Source organism: Miscanthus floridulus, chromosome 1, assembly GCF_019320115.1.
Source record: "Miscanthus floridulus cultivar M001 chromosome 1, ASM1932011v1, whole genome shotgun sequence".
Classification (NCBI taxonomy): Eukaryota; Viridiplantae; Streptophyta; class Magnoliopsida; order Poales; family Poaceae; genus Miscanthus; species Miscanthus floridulus.
The window spans coordinates 137,917,011-137,941,242 of record NC_089580.1 but is presented as its reverse complement, the minus strand read 5'-3'; the positions used below and the strand labels follow the sequence as shown (position 1 = coordinate 137,941,242).

Here is a 24,232-nt window from a genome sequence, read left to right as displayed (position 1 = left end):
ATATACTCTGGAGGGGCAGTGTTACAAGGAAAGTATCATATTTGGTACTATACAATATCTTGCGGTGCACGCCGAGCAGCGCCGTGCATACCTTGATCTTGTGGGCTGGGTCACCTCTAATGGTGCGGCCCATGTCTTGTCTTGTAGATACCGAGGGCCATACCCCCACAGCTAGTCCTCGAGCCTAACAGTAGGTGACGTAGTCACATGGTGCCAGGGTCAGAAAGTAGAAGACCAGCCAAGCAGGCGACCATCCCTCGGGCGTAGCCTCGAGATGAGAACAAGCACATTCACCGTAAGGTGAAGTATGCCCACTTAGTCCCCAAACCTGCTGGAAGATGAAGAATTAATCTTGTAGCAGGGTCAAAAAAAAGAAGTCTAAAAGCTTTGCCGACATCGTTTGACATGCGCGTATCAAGACACCAGACGCGCTGTCCAAGATCAGCACCCTGATCCGAACAGCATGGAGCAGCTTGATAGCACACCGACGAGACGTAGCAAGATCCAAGCAGCAAGGGAGTCCTCGACGTAGCTGGCGCTATCCGAGCACCGAAGAGCGAGGAGTCCCCGGCATCTGCAAGGGTAGAGATGGCAACTAGAGGGGGTGAATAGTCTTTTCTAAAACTTAATCGCGTCGGCTAACCGAAACAAGTACGGAATTAAGACGATCGGTCTAGCCAAGACTACACTCCTCTATCTATGTTCTCTAGCACCTTTCAAAGATACTAATTAAGCAACAAAGGTGCCGGGCTAGGTAGAGCTCACCTAACCAATTCTAAAAGCAAAGTCACACAAACCTGTGCCGCTAGTACTTCAAGCAACAAGGGAACTCCTACGCAAGCTAGTAAGCAAAAGCACAAAGCCAACTAAGCTCACTAGCAATGCTCAATAACAAGACAACCAATGCCAATTTAGAGAGCGCATATACTTAGCTTATACAAACTAAGCAATATGACTAACAAGGTTACACAAACCAAATTAGCCACGCAAGGGAGCTACTTCTATGCTACACAAGTAAGAAGGTAACTAGTAAGCTACACAAGCTAACTAATTACAAGAGCAACAACACAAGCTTAAAGTATATGAAAATAATCGCAAGCTTGTGTAACGGGGATGCAAACCAACGGGAAGAACAAGGTTGACACGATGATTTTTCTCTCGAGGTTCACGTGTTTGCCCAACACGCTAGTTCCCGTTGTGTCGACCACTCACTTGGTGGTTCGGTGGCTAATTGGCATCACCCGCCAAGCCCGCACGTCGGACGCCGCAAGAACCTACCCTGGAAGTGAGGGTAGCTCAGTGACATGCTTTACTAAATTTGCTCTTCGTGGCTCCCGCGGGGCGAGCACAATGCCCCTCACAAGCTCTTCTCCGGAGCGCCGCACAAGCTTCTTGCGGGCTTCCACGGAGACCTCCACCAAGCCGTCTAGGAGGTGGCAACCTCCAAGAGTAACAAGCACCACCGGCTTGCAACTCAATCACCTAGTGTCACTCGATGCAACCTCACGATGCAATCGTACTAGAATCGCTCACTCACATAATCGGATAATCACTATCAAGTATGTGTGAGATGGAGGGCTCCCAAGCACTACTACACAAGCCACCAAGGCTCTAATGTGCTCTCCTGTCGGCCCAAGGCCGACCATGGCTTCTATTTATAACCCCATGAACAAATAGAGCCATTACCCCTTCACTGGGCATTTTTCGGGTCGACCAAACGCTGCACTAGACGCACCAATCGTGAATACCGAACGTGTCCGGTCGCTATACCAGACGTGTCTGGTAGCTGCCTGACCGCCACGTGTCCGACCATTGCCTCCAACGGCTCTCTGACACGACAGCCGGATGCTCAGCACGAAACGACCGGACGCTCAGCCGCTGTGTCCGGTCGAGTCCAGTAAGCCTCCAGGACTGACCGGACGCGTCTGTTAGAAACTGACCGGACGCTGAGCCTCAGCGTCCGGTCGAGTCCAGTAACCACCCACAGATGACCGGACGTGTCCAATCACACCGGACCGGACGCTGCCAACGTCCGATTGACTGCTCTACCGAACACAGCCTTCTCTGCTTCACACCGGACATGTCCGGTGTGGCGACCGGATGCGTCCGATCGCTGAGTACGCCGCCAAATACCAGACGTGTCCGGTCACCATACCGGACGCGTCCGGTCACTCTGTAACCAGCGCAACTCACTTGTTTTCATCACCAACTTCTTCTCCTTTGTAAATGTGCCAACACCACCAAGTGTACACCATTATGTGTATGTGTGTTAGCATTTTCACAATTATTTTTCAAAGGATTAGCCACTCAACTTGTCACGCCACTCAATCCTAGCGACGATGCAAAGTTAGATCACTCGAGTGGCACATAGATGACCGATATGCAAACAAGTTTGCTCCTCATGATAGTACGGTCATCTATCCTAAACTCAGTCATAAACTTCTCTACACACCTATGACCGGTGAAATGAAATACCCTAGGTTATACCTTTGCCTTGCGCATTCCAATTCCATCTCCTCCAATGTTGATGCAACACATGCACCAACATGATCACCAATGATATGATCCACTTCATATCATCACGTGATCATATTGGTTCATCGATCTTGACTTCACTTGCTCTTCACCGTTGCCTTCGTCCATCGGCGCCAAGTCTTGCTCAAGCTTCACCGCCATGCGGTCCATCACTCCAAAGCCTCCGACTTGCCCTTCACGCTTGTAACCGGTCCATCAAGCCAAGTCTTGTCTTGATCTTCTCCACCATGGTTAGCTAGACATCACTTGGTAATAAAAGCACTAGATACCTTGTGAGATCAATATTAAAAGCAAGGTACTAGCATTACTTGAAAAACATACCAAGTGTCTAGATATCATCCTATGCATGCTAGTTATCAAATCATCATTCAAGTTCTACAACTAGCATACACCACACAAGCATGCATATTGAATTTGAAAGTTTATGCAATGCAAGCAAGCACATGAATATGCACATATCAAATGCAATCAATCAAAGTTCATGAGCTTGCTCTCCCTACTTGTGTGCTTCTCTTGTCCAAGAATTTTGATCCATCTCTTTTCTTCAATGTTGCTCCCTCTTTGTCCATATTCATGTCCAACCTCCTAAGCTTTCATATCTTATCTCTCCCCTTGCACAATTTATCTCTCCCCCCTATAGAGGCTTTCATATCTTTGTACAATCTCTCCTCCTTTATCATCAATTTCCATAAAAGGTGTGCTTCTCATTGATGCAAAGGTATACATTTGGGGTAGATGGTTGAGGCTTGAATCTTGCATTTTTTATGGACATCTTCATGATTGTTGGAATGACATCACTTGTAAATACCACTTGTAGCTTGTACCACTTGTATCTTGTGTAGGGCTTCTTGAGATACCACACATAAGATCTTTGATCTTGGTATCAATTTGTGGGATATCTCCGCCTATGTGATAGCATGGGTCATCCATTTTATACATTTGAGCTCTTGTAGGTGAGGGATGCATTCTTCATTTGATGATCACTTAAAGTTGAGGATTACTTGTGGAACCATGTTCTTGCATGATTGATATTATGTATAGATACTACTTGTAGGAAGTGAATACCATTTGAAGGAATCTTCTAGTATGGAACCACTTGTTGGATTTATCAATAAAGACCATTTCTTGATCATTTGCTATTTTTATGAGTACCATTTATAGGATATCACTTGTGAGTTGATCTAGACATCACTTATGAAATCTTGATGAAATACTTGAGTCTAGATACCACTTGAAACATACAAACTAGATATCCATTTCCATTGTTGTCTTGTGCTTGTACTCTTATCACTATCATGAGCTTCTATGGTTAACTTGAACTAAATTGATTTGCCTAAGCTTTCAAGTCCGGTTTGAACCAATGATAAGCTTCTTCACACCTCTTGCAAGGGTTATCTTGCCAATGTTGTACTTGTCACTTGTTAGCAATCCAAATTAAGTCGAGTACTTGGGTTCACTAGCTCATGAACAAATTCATGTACTAACCACTAGATTAAGTAATCATTCAAACAATAGTGGTAGGCTATGAATTTAAACATTTCATTTGTTATGCATGATCCTATGAAGCATGTACTATATACATTAACCGCATACTAGTAAGGTATGAAATGATCATGCACATTACAATGATACCTTTGCTATGTTGGAGTAGAGGATAGTCACATAGATTCTAATTCATTACTCCAATAGTAATGTGAAGCCCAATTATAAGCTTGGTGAAGACCAATAGATACCATGTTGAATTCCATTCTTCACCCATATGAAATGAATACTACTTATGATCAAGTGCACTTTCTTGTTGTGGTTGACTTGCTTTATCTTTTGATCTTTGCTTGTAGGAGAGTATCAATTTGAGAATACCACTTGAAATATCATGATTAGCTCTCTTTTGGGTGTTGCTTGCTTTTCTTAATCAACCCTATTGATTTGCTTCAACTAAGCATCTCAAATATTCCTCGGATCACCACTTCTATGTTAGCCTTCCAAGTACCACACTTGGTTTACCTACACATAGGCGGCAAGCCCCTACACTAGGGAGAAGTGACCTCTCTCCAAGAATTATTCTTGATACTCACTTGAAATGACTTGATTGATTGATCCAAGTGATGGACTTAACTTGGTCAGTAACCTTGATTCCTTCTTTAAGTCCTTTTCTTTCTTCTTGTTTAAGTCCTTTTCTTTCTACCAAATTATTTCCAATAGTCACTAGAACTTAAACTTTAACTTCATCTTGAGTTTGATCTTGATCTTTCAATTTGAGTACCGAATGTGTGCAAAGTACACTCCACAATCAAATAGCCTTGTACTCTTTGCTTGTCATGCTTCTAAATTATCTCAAAACCAAACTTAGGTACCTCAAACACTTGTAAACATGTTTCCAACTTAAGGACCTTTCAATTAAAGTGACTCTAGATCAATCTAATTTTTGTCACTTTTCTAACAGATTTTGTGCCCTTCAAAGAAATAAGCATATCCCCCAAAGTACAAATCCAAATATCGCTAAATTTGGTGGAGATGTTCTTTACTAAGTTATTTAGCAGCTGTAGAATTTTGAGCTTCATTTGACTTCTAGATTGCTGCCATATTTCAATTCTTCCACTACTACTACATGCTAAAAACTGCTGCGCTATAGCTACAAGAACCACTCCAAAACCGAAGCATTTCTTATCCATTTTTTATGAAATTTCTACAGTATCTTATACCATAAGTCTAGAGCATGCAAATCAATTTTCAAGCCAATCCAATAAGTTTTGATTTCTCAAACTTAGCTAAGATCATAGCTAGCTCAGATTCTCAATTATAGGACAGATTTCAACACTTGAGCTATACTTCATCAAATATGAATCAATTGATACTAACTTGTTTGAATACTTCCATAAGACACATATCCATTCAAACCACTTACTAAATGTCATCTTATGAACTTATCCAACACAAATCAATCCAAACTTGATTACTAATCAATTATCCATTCAATCATCTCATAGCAAGCAACATTGCATATTTATCCAATTCAATCAACTCATATGCACCCAAATGAAATGATCAACAAGAGATATACCTTGGTTAGCTTATGATCATCCAACTAGCAAGCTTCAACTCAAATATTTGCAAGTCATCAAATATATCTGATGAATCATCAACAACTTAAAATTTACACTTGTATGTTGTAGCACATTTGGATTTCACTCAATTTTCACTTGGCATTGGGTTTGTATGTGCACTAGGCTTCATAACTTGATTCAACATATGATGAACAATGTGAGATCAATTGAATCAAGTCACCAATGCCGATGGTACCTATAAACAATCACCCACTTTTTGATGGTACCCAAACAAGTTTGGGTCCTCTCAAGTTAGGAGCAACATATTTAGGCATAGCCTTAGTATGAATAGTGGGATGTTTTGCAATTGCAACCAATGAGGTACCATTGCCATCCTTCCTAAGCATATTATTATCAATAATTGAAATAGGCTTAGAAATATCACCTAGGGGACATGAATGTGCCATGTGTCCCCTTTCTCGGTATGAGTAGCACTTTCTTTTTGCTTGAGCCTTCTCTTCTTTGCTCATGTGGTGCTTCTCATTACCTTGCCTCTCATGGATTGCTTGAGCCTTCTTCTCAAGCTTGGTAGGACACTTAGAGGCAAAGTGTCCCGTACTTCCACACTTGAAGCACTTGATGTGAGCATGATCTTTCTTCTCATCTTCATTCTTGCTCATCATCTTGGCATCTTGAGTTTGTATTGGATGCCTTGCCTTTCCACCCCTTCTTGTTTTCTTCTTCTTTATCATCAAATCACTATCATCTTCATGGTTGATCTTGATTTGCTCTTGGGGTGTCTTCTCTTGCTCAACTTGTGGCTTTAGTTGAGGCTTCACTTGTTGCTTCACTAATTGATTGGTTGGGCACATTGAGGTAAGATGACCCCAAGTGCGGCACTTGAAGCACTTGACATGCTTTAGCCTCTCTTCTTCTTTCTTCAACTTGAGCTTTTCTTCATTGGGGCAACCATTTGCAAGATGTCCCACTTCATGTCACTTGAAGCACATGAAATGAGAGAGCTTCTCTTGTTCTTGCTTCTTCATCTCTCTTTCATATCTTCTCTTGCCCCATCTTTTGCCCTTGATCTTGCTCTTATTGAAGCTAATGCCACTTGTGTCATTGCGCCTTTCTTGATGATTGACTTTGCTAGTCTTGAAGCCGACTCCACTTTTGTCACCAAAGTTTCTTTGAGTCTTCAACATATGCTCAAAGGTGACTTGAGAGTTGTAGCACCTCTCTAACTTGTTGCTCAATTTCTTCACTTCATTCTTGAGCTCATTGTTCTTCTTCAAAAGGTTAGTCGCATAAGATATAGAAGTAGAACAAGCATCTATTTGTGAAAAGCATGTCATATCTAATAAATCATCATAAGAGGTGGATACATGCTTCTTTCCTACATCACAAGGGTTAGCAATAATATGTGATTGATCAATTGACTCATGTGATGAACTCTCATTATTTTTAAGTTTCTTTGTAAATACTTTAATGAGAGAAGCATATTGTTCTAATAATTCATCATGAGATACAAGTAGTGTCTCATGATTCAATTTAAGCTCATCAAGTGAAGATTTATATGCATCAAGTAATTTCTTATGTTCTTCACAAGAGTTCTTTAGAAATGAGTTTTTATTTTCTAATTTCAATATTTTAGCTTTCTCATTTTCTAAAGACATGGTCATGCTAGCAAGTCTACTAACAAGCTCATCATATGAATCAACATGATCAACCACATTATCATTTAATACCTTAGTGTCACCTTGTGACATGAGACAATGTGGTGTGGTTGGAGAGCATGTAGTAGCATCTTCATCATGGCTAAAGCATGAACCATCATTACCATCAAGTGTGCATGGGGTAGCATCATTATTTGCAACACTTGTGGCATCATCATCAACCTTGTCAAGTGAACTTGTAGTGGATCGATCATCATCATCACTTGACCATAAGGTGGGGCAATCTTTCACAATCACCAAATTGTGATCATGCTCGACACTCTCATGCGCCTCCTTCTTGGGCTCATCCTCCTTGAATTTGCCATCATCCCATGTGGAGGAATCACCGAAGGTTTCCTTGATGGACTCCCATATCTCACGAGCGGTCCCCTTGTAGTTTACTTGCTTCATCAAATCAAAATGTAAAGCATCCAATAGAAAATAACAAGCATGTGCATCAAATTCATAGAGAACTCTTTGAGCTTTGGTGAGATTTCTATAGTCCAAGACATGGGTGAGACCACTTGTGAGAACCCATCAAAATTTAGGTCCCTTTGCACGAAAATGATCAAGCATGTGATTTTTCCAAAGTGCAAAGTTTGTGCCATAAAAAATATGTGCCTCACAAACATCTAGCCCATTAGACGCCATCCTCTCAGGTCGGTGAAGACCACAAATGAGAGACCGTGCTCCGATACCAATTGAAAGGGTCGAGATGATGACTAGAGGGGGGTGAATAATCTTTTCTAAAACTTAATCGCGTCGGCTAACCGAAACAAGTACGGAATTAAGACGATCGGTCTAGCCAAGACTACACTCCTCTATCTATGTTCTTTAGTACCTTCCAAAGATACTAATTAAGCAACAAAGGTGCCGGGATAGCTAGAGCTCACCTAACCAATTCTAGAAGCAAGGTCACACAAACCTATGCCGCTAGTACTTCAAGCAACAAGGGAGCTCCTACGCAAGCTAGTAAGCAAAAGCACAAAGCCAACTAAGCTCACTAGCAATGCTCAATAACAAGGTAACCAATGCCAAATTAGAGAGCACATATACTTAGCTTACACAAACTAAGCAATGTGACTAACAAGGTTACACAAACCAAATTAGCCACGCAAAGGAGCTACTTCTATGCTACACAAGCAAGAAGGTAACTAGTAAGCTACACAAGCTAACTAATTACAAGAGCAACAACACAAGCTTAAAGTATATGAAAATAATCGCAAGCTTGTGTAACGGGGATGCAAACCAACGGGAAGAACAAGGTTGACACGATGATTTTTCTCCCGAGGTTCACGTGTTTGTCAACACGCTAGTCCCCATTGTGTCGACCACTCACTTGGTGGTTCGGCGGCTAATTGGCATCACCCGCCAAGCCCGCACGTCGGGCACCGCAAGAACCTACCCTGAAAGTGAGGGTAGCTCAATGACATGCTTTACTAAAGTTGTTCTTCACGGCTCTCGCGGGGCGAGCACAATGCCCCTCACAAGCTCTTCTCCGGAGCGCCGCACAAGCTTCTTGTGGGCTTCCACGGAGACCTCCACCAAGCCATCTAGGAGATGGCAACCTCTAAGAGTAACAAGCACCACTAGCTTGCAACTCGATCACCTAGTGCCACTTGATGCAACCTCACGATGCAATCGCACTAGAATCACTCACTCACACAATCGGATGATCACTATCAAGTATGTGTGAGATGGAGGGCTCCCAAGCACTACTACATAAGCCACCAAGGCTCTAGTGTGCTCTCCTGCCAGCCCAAGGCCGATCATGGCTTCTACTTATAACCCCATGCACAAATAGAGCCGTTACCCCTTCACTGGGCATTTTTCGGGCCGACCGGATGCAGCACCGGACGCTACACCAGATGCACCAATCGTGAATACCAGACGTGTCCGGTCGCTATACCGGACGTGTCCGGTAGCTGCCTGACCGCCACGTGTCCGACCATTGCCTCCAACGGCTCTCTAACATGACGACCAAACGCTCAGCATGAAACGACCGGACGCTCAGCCGCTGTGTCCGGTCGAGTCCAGTAAGCCTCCAGGACCGACCAGATGCGGCTGTTAGAAACTGACCGGACGCTGAGCCTCAGCATCCAGTCGAGTCCAGCAAGCACCCACGGACGACCAGATGCGTCTGGTCACACCGGACCGGATGCTGCCAGCGTCCGATCGACTGCTCTGCCAAACACAGCCTTCTCTGCTTCACACCGGACACGTCCGGTGTGGCGGCCGGACGCGTCCGATCACTGAGTACGCCGCCAAATATCAGACATGTCCGGTCACCATACCAGACGCGTTCGGTCACTCTGTAACCAGCGCGACTCCTCGTTTTCATCACCAACTTATTCTCCTTTGCAAATGTGCCAACACCACCAAGTGTACACCATCATGTGTATGCGTGTTAGCATTTTCACAATCATTTTTCAAAGGATTAGCCACTCAACTTGTCATGCCACTCAATCCTAGCGACGATGCAAAGTTAGATCACTCGAGTGGCACATAGATGACTGATATGCAAACAAGTTTGCTCCTCATGATAGTACGACCATCTATCCTAAACTCGGTCATAAACTTCTCTACACACCTATGACCGATGAAATGAAATGCCCTAGGTTATACCTTTGCCTTATGCATTCCATTCCATCTCCTCCAATGTTGATGCAACACATGCACCGACATGATCAATAATGATATAATCCACTTCATATCATCACGTGATTATATTGGTTCATCGATCTTGACTTCACTTGCTCTTCACCGTTGCCTTCGTCCATCGGTGCCAAGTCTTGCTCAAGCTTCACCGCCATGCGGTCCATCACTCCAAAGCCTCTGACTTGCCCTTCACGCTTGCAACTGGTCCATCAAGCCAAGTCTTGTCTTGATCTTCTCCACCTTGATCACATGACTCAATGTCATGTCTCATGTGCATTTAAGCTCCTTCATCATCACATGTGTGAGCTTTGCAACATCTCCAAGCCATTTTCACCTTCATGGCATATGTTGCTCACACACATGTACCTGTGGACTAATCACCTATGTATCTCACATAAACACAATTAGTCCACCTAAGTTGTCACTCAATTACCAAAACCAAACAAAGACCTTTCAGCGTCGCTGGCGATGACTGGGCACTGAGGAGCAAGGAGTCCCCGACGTCACTGGTGATGTCCGAGCACCGAGGAGCGAGCAGTCCCTGGCGTCACTGGTGATGTCCGAGAACCGAGGAGCGAGGAGTCATCGACGTCGTTGACAATGACCGAGCAGCGAGGAGTCCTCGACGTAGCTGGCGATGACCGAGCACCGAGGAGCGAGGAGTCCCCGGCGTCGCTGGCGATGACCGAGCACCGAGGAGTGAGGAGTCCCCGACATCGCTGGCGACGACCAAGCACCGAGGAGCGAGGAGTCCCCGGCGTCGCTGGCGATGACGGAGCACCAAGGAGCGAGGAGTCCCTGGTGTCGCTCGTGATGACCGAGCACCAAGGAGCGAGGAGTCCCCGGCGTCGCTGGCGATGACCGAGCACCGAGGAGCAAGGAGTCACTGGCGATGTCCGAGCATCGAGGAGCGAGGAGTCCTCGGTGTCGCTGGCGATGACTGAGCACTGAGGAGCGAGGAGTCCCCGGCGTCGCTGGCGATGATCGATCACCGAGGAGCGAGGAGTCCCCGGCATCGCTGGTGATGACTCAGGACCGAGGAGTGAAGAGTCCCTGGCGTCACTGGCAATGTTCGAGCACCGAGGAGCGAGGAGTCCCCGACGTCGCTGGCGATGTCTGAGCACCGAGGAGCGAGGAGTCCCCGACATCATTGGCGATATCCGAGCACCGAGGAGCGAGGAGTCCTCGGCGTCACTGGCGATGTCCGAGCACCGAGGAGTGAGGAGTCCCTGGCACAGCTGGTGAAGTCCATGCGGTGAAGTGTGTCCACTTAGTCTTCGAGCATGAAGAATCCGAGCGTCGAGGAGTTCCCGGCGTAGCTGGCGATGAAGCACGAGCGACGAACAGTCTGGTCAACTGATCAGCGGCGAAGTGAGCATTGACTAGAAGCGACCGGCGAACAGTCCGATCAACTGGTCGGCGATGAAGTCCATGAACCTAGCGGTCCGACCAGTTGATCGGTGGAGAAGTCCGAGCACCAGGTGGTCCGATCACCTGGACGATGATCCTGCAATACAAACATGTAGAACGGGTAGTACATGATGTAAAATATATATGAACTTCGGAGAAAAAATAGCATATGTAGCTCGGCGATCAGTTAGAGCGAAGATGTATTTATATTTAATATAAACCATCCGACTAGTTAGTGTATAGCTGAGTCTCCAGCCCTAGCTAGCCCGTTAACCATAACGCGGAGCGTAGAGCCCGTGCACGTGTAGGAGGAATAAGCGTGACCAAGGAGCCACTGCCGACCACCCATAACGCAGAGCGCAGAGCCCGTAGCACGTGTAGGGAGGAGCCGGAGACAGGGCCGTCTCTGGAGGCGTCCGAGCATCAACGCGACTGTTCGGGAGTTCAAAAAATCGTTTGGAGAGCAAACATGGAGAAAACAGCTCGGAGAAACATCATGGCGATATACGGAGATTGGAGAATATTTAGAAAAATATTAAAATGTGACTTAACTTTAGACAGAAAGTCCGGTTGGCGATGTATGGCGTTATCTGGTCGGCGTTGATGACGAGCACCTGGCGGGCGGTGAGTTATTGGTGAAGACGACCTCAGAGGTGGTTCCGAGATCGGATCTGTTGTCGCGGAGGCTGGTTTAGCCAGCGATGAATCATCGTCGTGGACCGACATGGATCTCCATGAGATTGACGATGAGAACGCGTTGTTGATTTGAGGTCCATCTGCCTCACCATGGATCAAACGCACACCCCTACCTAGCACGCCAACTGTCGACAAAAGATGCTCGGCAGTCCACCAAGGGGTATCCCACGATGGTAGATTTGTCGTGGAGGTGAGCGAGATCAGGAGCGAGATAGTAATACAAGCACCAAAACGTAATACCTACATCCTGTGTTCGGTCGTCAGTATGACGTAATACCTACATCCTGTGTTCTGATGTATTGCAGTGAGATGTATGTATCTTGATGTATCTTGTCCGCTAGGGGACTCCAGCCTCTCCTTATATACTCTAGAGAGGCCGGGTTACAAGAAAAGTATCCTATTTGGTACTATACAATATCTTGCGGTGCACGCCGAGCAGCGTCGTGCACGCCTTGATCTTGTGGGCTGGGCCACCTCTGATGGTGCGGCCCATGTCTTATCTCGTGAATATCGAGGATCATACCCCCACAGGGGCACACTGGACCCACCCAGTTGTGCCCTCTCTCTCTCCCAAGGCTTAATTAAATGAGAGCGAATAAATCATTGTAGTATAGAGCACTCAACTTTTGCCATGGATCCAAATACCCACTGCTGAACTAAAGTTTAGCATCTAATCTTTTGCCATGGCAAATGGATCCCCCTAAATCGATATATGTATAACCGTATAAGCTCAGCTTGTGCCTGCAATACTGCATCCCTCCTCCCTCGGCTCGTTCAGTTAATCAGTTCTGCGGCCGGCGGGCGGGGACGTGAGCCGGCGACGACGACATGGTCTCCTTCATTCCTCTCCTAGCTCATCTCCTGTTGCTATTGCTAGCTCCACTACCGTGCCATTGATCAGAATCAGACGATCGATCGCATTACCATTGTCCACTGGAGCTGACAATGCAAATGAACCTTATCTGCTCATTTATTTTCCTCTCTGTCCTGCCCGCAGAGCTCGGTGGTGAAGATCGGGACGTGGGGCAGCGGCGACCACGGCAGCGCCTACGACATCACGGTGGCGCCGCAGCGCCTGGAGAGCATCTCCGTCCGTCATGGCATGACCGTCGACTGCATCTCCTTCTCCTACCGGGACCGGGACGGTAAGCTGCACACCGCCGGGCCCTGGGGCGGCACCGGAGGCCTGAGCGAGGAGACCATCACCCTGGGCCCCGACGAGTACGTGACGGAGGTCGCCGGGGCGATCGGCCCCTTCGCGGAGCTCACCCACACCGTCGCCTGGCTCAAGTTCCTCACCAACCGCGCCACCTACGGGCCCTTCGGCCACGGCGATGGCACGCCTTTCAACATCCCCGTGCTCAACAACGGCAGCATCGTCGGCATGTTCGCTCGCGCTGACCAATACGTCGACGCCATTCGCTTCTACGTCCTCCCCTTCTGATTATTTTTATCTGTTCTCGGATCAATCGGTCGGTCCACCGGCAGAAGAGAGCCGCCGCTTGTTTTTGTTGTACGACGAATAGATCATGCACCCGTGCGTGCATGCTGATGATGATCCATGTCGTGTTTCTAACTTTCGATGATCCATGTATGTTCCCCATCCCGTTCTGTTGGCCCGACATGCACCACAGCTATTTGGAATAACAAAAATGATTCTTGTGTCTTTTTTTCATCTTGCTTGGATTGAGTCTGATGACTTGACTGGATAAAACACTAGTTTTTTTTAGATTATAATTAACTAGTGCGACGCACACGTTCACAACGCATGCATATATACTCACCCCTATGAACGCACAAAAATCCATACTCCTATGAGCACCTTCGAAGACTAGGCCGGCAAATCATCGATATGATATTGACGAAGTTACCACAAGCGCCTCGCTGACGACGAGAACATCGCCTACCACTGAAAGCACAAATGCTGTTAAATCCTATAATATTTGCCCCCATGGGAGTCAAACCCGTGACTTCAAGTGCTATTGAGGCTCCTGTAATCAACCACTAGGCCCTACATGCTCTTTCGTATCCGTTGCGCTAGGTATACTCTAGCTAGCCACTCGCACTCTACTCTAACAATTTTAGAGTCCACCTTGGATCCAGTCTAGCTCACCACATCATCTCATAAGACCCTGTTCTACCGTTCCAGGCCCATAGCCAACTAATTAAGGCCTTGGGCCGAACCCATCAACACAAAAACAAGCCTAAAAGTTCATTTTCAAGATTTTTTTCTAAAGCTCACTCTCTAAATCATCGTTTAGAAAACCATTAGCATAAAATTTGCTTTCTATATTTTTCTACTCTCCAACATCTTTCTATATCTCGTTTGCACTCCAGAGAGTCATTCTCATTTTCTATTTTTGGCTAGCAAGAAATCCATAAGGGGCGTTTGGATCTCTTTATTTTAGAGGAATTGAAATCTACTTAATTGATTAGGCTATTTTCTTGGAATTTGACATTCCATAATATTCCCAAGCTCACAAATAAGCCTATCTCAAATTCATAGGGTGAGAGATGGAAATGAATTCTATAGATCATCATGCTATATTTCTACTCTTCAACTTATAGCACACTCTTCAATCGATTCCCTACAATAGAAATACAACATACAAAGTATTGTTAGATTGATCTCTAATCTCAAACTGGGCCCAACGGTCCAGTTGGACCTTTGATCCGCGCCCTGATCGGGAGCGCCCAGCCCACTATGGCTGGAGGGCCCCTGTCACACTGCGTAATATATATAGGTGGGGGCCGGTGGCTCTGAGTACAAGGTTCGCCTGAGCCGAGCTCCCCACCGAAACAAAAACCCTAATCCCGATCAGAGAGGGGCGCAGCTAGTGACGGGAAGCCACCGGCCGCGCCACCCCGCTCCACCGACGTCGACGACTTCATCGACCTCTTCCCCAAACATCGCTGCCCGTGCACAAACTTCACCGACAAACGAGATGGCAGCTTCTGGACCATCTTCCTCTACGGTGTCAGGTTCGACACGTTCTTCTTCCTCTCTCTCTTTCTCTCGTTCTATCTACTGCGGTGTCAGGTTCGACACGTTCTTCTTCCTCTCTCTCTTTCTCTCGTTCTATCTACTGTTCTTGCACTAGATGTTCTAGGACTCATGGTTTATCCAAGTGCAAGTAGACCCGCTAGACCTAACCCTAGATGATCTTTTCGATCTCTACAAGTATGTCCCTTGTATGACTAACAATAATATACATATATATTCCATATACAACCATATTAGCTTAATTAATCTATGGCTAAATTGTAATTATTAGAATGAATTCAATTCCATAGATCTAAACGGGCCCTAATAGAATATGGTTATATTTAGATAACCAAATAAAGAAGTTGTTGTTGGGTATTTTTTTCACCAAAATCTCTATTCATAGCAATTAGGAAGGATATAGAAAGTCTCTTGGAGTTGCTCTAATATGTTAGAACTGTCTTCACTTTATAACCCTTCCCGCATCAATTTATGATGTGACATTAAACCTAACAATATTTTTGTCACATATCGATCAACTATTTCTATCAAACACAAGTGATGAGACCTCGCGGAAGATGCTATCCTCAGGCCCTAATTCTGATTCTCCATGTCACATATAACCCGTGTAACTATCTAAAGACACTCACCACTACTGGAGACGTGTCCTTTGCCGAGTGCAATTGCACTCGGCAAAGAAGGCTTTGCACTCAGTAAAGTCTTTGCCGAGTGCTGCACTCGGCAAAGAGCTATCGGTATATCCCTTCTCGGCAAAGGCTTCTTTGCCGAGTGCCGTATCTCGGGCACTCGGCAAAGGATTTACCGAGTGCCACAACGGCTCTCGGCAAAGAAAAGCCGCTGTGACTGCCAGGTCACGGTGACAGCCCCTTCGCCGAGTGCCACGAGTCAGCACTCGGCAAAGAAATGTGTTTTTTATTTTTTTAAAAAACTTCTTTGCCGAGTGCCTGAATCTGGCGCTCGGCAAATCTTGTTTTCTTTTTTTTGCATTTTCTTTGCCTAGTGCCTTGACCATGGCACTCAGCAAAGCTGGGAAACTAGGTGTCCCAGATTTCCAGCTTTGCCGAGTGGGCAAAGAAGTGAAAAAATTCAATTTTTTTGGTTTTTAGTCTTCCATCATTGCAAACCAGATATACATCATATATATATAACACAACTATATCTCACACAAATATATATATAATACAAATGTATATCACAATCCACCACAAACACAAACATAGCATACAAGTATCACAATCTCGACTCCCAAGTCCAAAGTCCAAACACACAAGCATAGTTCACAAGTGCATTATATCACAACAGCTGCCATTTGAAGCTCACAGCGACGGTCCGAGTTGGGATGGCCCAAAGTGTGATCCCGACGACCCTCCGAGGTGGTTCGACGCTGCCCCCGATTGATGCTGCACAAAATAGAAGAGATTGCACGTGAGCGACAAGAGAAGAGATAAATATGCAAGATAAATATCCGCCACTACCACCACCACCTCCACATCACCGCCACCACCAACACTTCACCACCACCACATCACCACCATGACCACCACCACCACCACACCACCACCACCACCATGAGCACCACAACACCGTGACCACCACCACCAACACCACACCACCACCACACCACCACCACTAGGTTTCTCTAGGTTTTACTAGGTTTCTCTAAGTTTCAGCATAGAAAGTAAAACTTTATACTTATACTCACCGGGGTAGAATTAGGACGTTGTGGAGGTGGATCTAGAGCAAGCAGCGTCTGTGGGATCATCCAACCTTGTTGCTGGCCAATTTGCTGCATGAACTTGATCATCTCAGCCATCTGCCGCTGATCTTGCTCCCGTTGGGCCTCCAAAGTCTGTAGCCTCTATCGCTCGGCCTCCCACTCGGCCTGCAATTCCTGCACCTAGGCCTGCAGTATTTGACCCCAATGTTTCAATAATACATAGGTAAGGTATATAAAAGTCAAAGAATGACGAATGAAACAGGAATGCTTACCTGGAGTGCCGACACCGCGGTCGGCCGTTGGTGTATGGGCACGCTTGAGCTCATGCTCGCTGCTCGGAGCTGGTGGATAGGAGGAGTAGAGGCCATGTCGAGGACGCTGTCGCCAATCCAGAGCCGTCCATGCTTCTTGCCTTGCCCCACCCTCATCATGAGCTTAGGATCAAGGCGCTCCTCGGTTCTCGGATCGTAGCCTAGCCCATGGACTAACCTTGCTGCCTCCGTGTACGAAGAGAGGCGGGTGTGGACGCTGGAGTTGGTGTACGCCTCAAGCGGGGCATCTGGTGATCACATGTGGAGATGTCTGGGTTTTAGGCATCGTACATCACAACTTGCTCGGAAATTTCTAAATTTTTTACCACAGCCTCTACATGCTATGACACAACACCTCGACAAGTTTTGTGATTTTCGGACTTCGTTTGTATTTTATATAATTAAAAACACTTTTCTAACAAGTTGGTGGTCATGTTTCGTGAAACAAATGCTCGAAATTTCACGAATGTCCCTACACATGGCCTCAAAATACACTCAAAAACATAAATACTATTTTTTGAATCGCTAAATTCTAATATTTCATGCACCTGCAGTTCAAATTTACTTTTTTGAGAAAAATTCAAGTAAACATAAAAAATTTAAAAAATATACCAAAAAGTCATAGAAAAATTCCAAATTGGAACATGTGCTTCAAGGTACTATATAAATGCCACAGAAAAAATTTGAAAACAAAAATTAAAAAAATAAAAATACTTTACCGAGTGTCGGAACTAGCACTCGGCAAAGGAACCTCTTTGCCGAGTGCCAGGCTTGCAGCACTCGGCAAAGACAAAACATTTGCCGAGTGCTAACGGCCAGCACTCGGCAAAGAATGACGGAGGGGCCATCGACATCGGCTGAGGTATTTTGCCGAGGGTTCTTCTTTGCCGAGTGCCTGACACTTAGCAAAGAGGACGTTTATCGAGTGTCCCTCTTTGCCGAGTGTTTGGCACAAGGCAAAGACGGCCTTTGCCGAGGACCGGCTTTGCCGAGTGCGACACTCGGCAAACTGCCTCTTTGCCGAGTGCTCGTGTTTCGACACTCGGCAAAACTCCGAGCACTCGGTAAAGAGCGCGTCTCCCGTAGTGCACGGATAAACAAGGATATTTCCGTTGCCATTTGTCACCTTTTTTATCTAGTGTGACCAGCATACGTTCTCTACTGCTCCCATCAAGAACACTTATTATCAAGCCGATTCACGTTCATAATAATGGCTCAAACTACTCTTATTATTGTCATGTCATGGTCTTTGCTCAAAGCATGGTTCTCCAAGGGAACTTATGAAAAAAAAGTGGCTTGTTGCTATATTGGTTATCTTGGCTTGATCTGATAGCATTTAAATGATCAGACCTCTCGCGCCCTTCAGTAAACCAGTTGACACAAACAATAAGTATGTGTTTGGTTCTTTGGATGAAGTGGGATGGGACGAGCAATTTCTTTTTTAAGATGTTTGGTTTAAAGTACTAGTCACCTCATTTGGGACAGAGTCATCTCCTTCGAGAATATTCCCTGGAAATGGAAAAAGTCTATTTAACTCCCTCACCTTTCATACTTGGTCTACTTCACCCCCCAACTATGAAACCGTCTGTTTTACCCCTCGAACTTTCTAAAACCGTCTATTTTACCCCCTGGGCGGTTTTCAGCGGCGGTTTTGCTACAGTAACAGCGGGTCTGCTACAGCAACGGTGGGTTTGCTATAGTGCCGGTGGTTTTGAATTTTCTTTTTTTTATTTGTTTTCGGTGAATTTTTGAAAAATCATAGTAAATCATAGAAAAATCATAAAATGAAAAATCTAATTTTATTGGACTCCACATGAGTAGATCTACACAGTGAATATATAATACGGTATGCTTTAGTATAATTTTTTGTAGCTTTAGATTAATTGAAAAATCCAATTTTGTCTATAATTAATTAGAATTTATCTATAACTAAGTTATACATAGTCCAATGAGTACGAAATTTTTACTATAGTTCAAGCATACAATAATTAGCGTACCATAAAAATTTCATCACAATTAGATCATAGAAGCTGCAGCTATGAATTATTTCAATTAATTACAGACAAAATTAGATTTTCCAATTAATCTAAGGCTACAGTAAAAATTTTGTACTAAAGCATATAATATTATATATTCACTATGTAGATCTACTCATGTGGAGTCCAACAAAATTAGATTTTTTATTTTATGATTTTTCTATGATTTACTGTGATTTTTCAAAGATTCACCAAAAATAAAAAAATAATAAAATTTAAACCCACCATTACTGTAGCAAACCCAACGTCAATGTAGCAAATCCGCTGTTACTGTAGCAAAACCGTTGTCAAAAACCGCCCGGGGGGTAAAATAGACGATTTTAAAAAATTCAGAGGGTAAAACAGACGGTTTCATAGTTGGGGGGTGAAGTAGACCATGTATGAAAGGTGGGGGGGTTAAGTAGACTTTTCCCCCCTGGAAATCATCCATACCTGGTGTGCAAGGAGGCCTTGTTTTTTTTCTATCGGCTCCAAAAAGAAAAAAGTCTACTTAACCCCCACCTTTCATACTTGGTCTACTTCACCTCTCAAACTATGAAATCGTCTGTTTTACCCTCTGAACTTTTTAAAACCGTCTATTTTACCCTCTGGGCGGTTTTTAGCAATGGTTTTGCTACAGTAACAGCGGGTCTGCTACAGCAACGGTGGGTTTGCTACAGTGCCGGTGTTTTGAATTTTCTTTTTTTATTTATTTTCGGTGAATTTTTGAAAAATCATAGTAAATCATAGAAAAATCATAAAATGAAAAATCTAATTTTATTGGACTCCACATGAGTAGATCTACACAGTGAATATATAATACGGTATGCTTTATTATAATTTTTTGTAGCTTTAGATTAACTGGAAAATTCAATTTTGTTTGTAATTAATTAGAATTTATCTGTAACTAAGTTATACATAGTCCAATGAGTACAAAATTTTTACTATAGTTCAAGCATACAATAATTAGCATACCATAAAAATTTCATCATAATTAGACCATAAAAGCTGCAGCTACGAATTATTCCAATTAATTACAGATAAAATTAGATTTTCCAATTAATCTAAGGCTATGGTAAAAATTTTGTACTAAAGCATACAGTATTATATATTCACTATATAGATCTACTCATGTGGAGTCAAATAAAATTAGATTTTTTATTTTATGATTTTTCTATGATTTACTGTGATTTTTCAAAAATTCACCAAAAATAAAAAAAGAAAATTCAAACACACCATTACTGTAGCAAACCCACCGCCAATGTAGCAAACCCGATGTTACTGTAGCAAAACCGTTGTCAAAAACCGCCCGGGAGGTAAAATAGACGGTTTTAGAAAATTCAGGGGGTAAAACAGATGGTTTCATAGTTGGGGGGTGAAGTAGACCATGTATGAAAGGTGGGGGTTTAAGTAGACTTTTCCCCCCTGGAAATCATCCATACCTGGTGTGCAAGGAGGCCTTGTTTTTTTTTATCGGCTCCAAAAAGGGAAAAGTCTACTTAATCCCCCACCTTTCATACTTGGTCTACTTCACCCCCCAACTATGAAATCGTCTGTTTTACCCCCCTGAACTTTCTAAGACCATCTATTTTACCCTCTAGGCGGTTTTCAGCGATGGTTTTGCTACAGTAACAGCGGGTCTGCTATAGCAACGGTGGGTTTGCTACAGTGCCGGTGGTTTTGAATTTTCTTTTTTTTATTTATTTTTGGTGAATTTTTGAAAAATCATAATAAATCATAGAAAATCATAAAATAAAAAATCTAATTTTATTGGACTCCACATGAGTAGATCTACATAGTGAATATATAATACGGTATGTTTTAGTATAATTTTTTTGTAGCTTTAGATTAATTGGAAAATTCAATTTTGTCTGTAATTAATTAGAATTTATCTATAACTAAGTTATACATAGCCCAATGAGTACGAAATTTTTACTATAGTTCAAGCATATAATAATTAGCGTACCATAAAAATTTCACCACAATTGGACCATAGAAGCTGCAGCTATGAATTATTCCAATTAATTACAGACAAAATTAGATTTTCCAATTAATCTAAGGCTACAGTAAAAAATTTATACTAAAGCGTACCATATTATATATTTACTATGTAGATCTACTCATGTGAAGTCCAACAAAATTAGTTTTTTATTTTATGATTTTTCTATGATTTACTGTGATTTTTCAAAGATTCACCGAAAATTAAAAAAAAGAAAATTCAAACCACCATTACTGTAGCAAACCCACCGCACTATAGAAAACCCACTGTTACTGTAGCAAAACCGCTGTCAAAAACCGCCCGGAGGGTAAAATAGACGGTTTTGGAAAATTCAGGGGGTAAAATAGACGGTTTCATAGTTGGGGGTGAAGTAGACCATGTATGAAAGGTGGGGGGTTAAGTAGACTTTTTCCGCTCCAAAAATGTACATCAATTTAGGGTGCATTTGTGTGGTTGAAACGTTTCCATTTCTCACAAAATATGCAAAATCGGTTCCAAACGGTTTTATCAGACGAAGAATCAAAGCTCAAATGTTTCGCTTGTGTCCAGGCGACTAGGCTCGAAATACTGATCGGATGGTTTTGCTCCTCCTCCCATTTCAATTCTCCTTTTCTTTTGATGAAAATTACAGCCACTGCTACCCTACCTTATCCACTCGAGCGGATGGCTGCTGCTGTCTGTGACCGCACCGCTTCAGGTAGTCGCCGCCTCCCCTGCGCCCCTAGACGACAACCTCTCCCCACGCCCCTCGACCTTGCAGACCACCACCCCGCGTAGCTACCATACGTCGACCTTGCCAGGTTATCACCCAAAGCTGCCATAGATGACCTCACCAGGTCATTGCGCGCCCGAAGTCTCCATGACCATTGACCTTGCCGGCACTATGCTAGATTCTTACTGTAGGAACGGGGGCATTTTTACTGTATGGGCGACTAGGGTTGGGGCCACCCCTACAGTGGGCGTCCTCGGGCCCCAGCAGCCCAGCCGCCCCTACAGATGACACTATAGGGGAGGCTGATAACTTGAGCTGTCCCTACAGTTGGGGCTGATCTGTAGGTACGGCTCAATCACCAACCGCCCCTGTATTGCCCATTTGTCGTTTTTTAAAATTTCAAAATTGAAAGATTCAGATTTTGTCAAATGATAAGATGACTAAAATAAAAGTTATAGATATTAATGAGTTGAACAACTTTGGTATTCATTACTTTTTATGTTGAAATCATTTTGGGTCTCAAATTTTGGTTTGAACTTGTCATTTTTTTAAATTTCAAATTTGAAAGGTTCAAATTTTGTCAAATGACAAGATAACCAAAATAAAAGTTGTATATCTTGATGAGTTGAACAACTTTTGTATTCGTCACTTTTACATCTGAAATCATTTAGGGTTTGAAAATTTAGTTTGAACTTATCAAATTTTAAATTTTAAAATGTGTAAAACATTGTCACATCCAAGTTTGGTCAAACTTAAATGCTGAAGCAAGATTTTAGAAATTTTTAGAAAAAAACCATCACATTTAGAGTTAGTATAAGGGAGAATAACTAGTTACAAAGTTTACCCACAGATTAAAAAGAGAAATCACACTGTTCTAGATGATCCTTACATGATCATAGTGAACAGTGTGATTTATTTTTTTAATCTGTGGGTTAACTTTGTAACTAGTTTTTCTTCCTCATACTAACTCCAAATCTGATGATTTTTTTCCTAAAATTTTCTAAAATCATTCTCTATCAATTTATTTTGTTGGTTTTGTCAATATATATATATGAAAAGTTTGAGCAATTTAAATTTTGAATTTCAAAAAAATGCAACTTCAGACAAGATTTTGGTACCCTAAATGATTTTAGCTGAAAAAGTGATAAATAACAAAGTTGAATAACTCATCAAGATCTATAACTTTTGCATTGGTCATTTCTTCATATGACAAAGTGGTAATGACATTGTTAATAAATGTGACATATCTCTTATAAGGTTTTATAAACTATATGAGATATGTGTAAGATTAGTGAACAATATATGCCAAGAATTTTTCAAATGAAAAAATGACCAAAATAAAAGTTGTAGATATTCATGAGTTGAACAACTTTCGTATTCATCACTTTTTATGTTGAAATCAATTTGGGTCTCAAATTTTGGTTCGAACTTGTCATTTTTCAAAATTTCAAATTTGAAATGTTCAAATTTTGTCAAATGATAAGATGACTAAAATAAAAGTTGTAGATATTAATGAGTTGAACAACTTTGGTATTCATCACTTTTTATGTTGAAATCAATTTGGGTCTCAAATTTTGGTTTGAACTTGTTGTTTTTCAAAATTTTAAATTTGAAATGTTCAAATTTTGTTAAATGACAAGATGACTAAAATAAAAGTTATAGATATTAATGAGTTGAACAACTTTGGCATTCGTCACTTTTTATGTTGAAATTATTTTGGGTCTCAAATTTTAGTTCGAACTTGTTATTTTTTAAAATTTTAAATTTGAAAGGTTAAAATTTTGTCAAATGACAAGATAACCAAAATAAAAGTTGTAGATCTTGATGAGTTGAACAACTTTTGTATTCATCACTTTTACATCTGAAATCATTTAGGGTTTGAAAATTTGGTTTGAACTTGTTAAATTTCAAATTTTAAATTTTAAAATATGTAAAACATTGTCACATCCAAGTTTGATCAAACTTAAATGCTGAAGCATGATTTTAGAATTTTTTAGAAAAAACCCATCACATTTGAAGTTAGTATGAGGGAGAACAACTAGTTACAAAGTTTACCTACAGATTAAAAAGAGAAATCACACTGTTCTAGATGATCCTTACATAATCATAGTGAACAGTGTGATTTCTTTTTTTAATCTGTGGGTCAACTTTGTAACTAGTTTTTCTTCCTCATACTAACTTCAAATCTGATGATTTTTTTTCTAAAATTTTCTAAAATCATTCTCTATCAATTTATTTTGTTGGTTTTGTCAATATATATATATGAAAAGTTTGAGCAATTTAAATTTTGAATTTCAAAAAAATACAACTTCAGACAAGATTTTGGTACCCCAAATGATTTCAGCTGAAAAAGTGATAAATACCAAAGTTGAACAACTCATCAAGATCTACAACTTTTGTATTGGTCATTTCTTCA

The 24,232-nt window shown here is 42.7% G+C and overlaps 1 protein-coding gene across 1 annotated transcript; it reads left to right on the top strand.

Annotated features, from left to right (window-relative positions):
• Positions 1-12,694: 12,694 nt before the first annotated feature.
• Positions 12,695-13,721, top strand: LOC136495067 (protein GOS9-like). Its single transcript, XM_066491150.1, has 2 exons — positions 12,695-12,889; positions 13,056-13,721. Exons 1-2 carry the CDS (start codon positions 12,887-12,889, stop codon positions 13,500-13,502), a joined length of 450 nt encoding a protein of 149 aa, XP_066347247.1. The 5' UTR covers positions 12,695-12,886; the 3' UTR covers positions 13,503-13,721.
• The last annotated feature ends 10,511 nt before the right edge of the window (positions 13,722-24,232 follow it).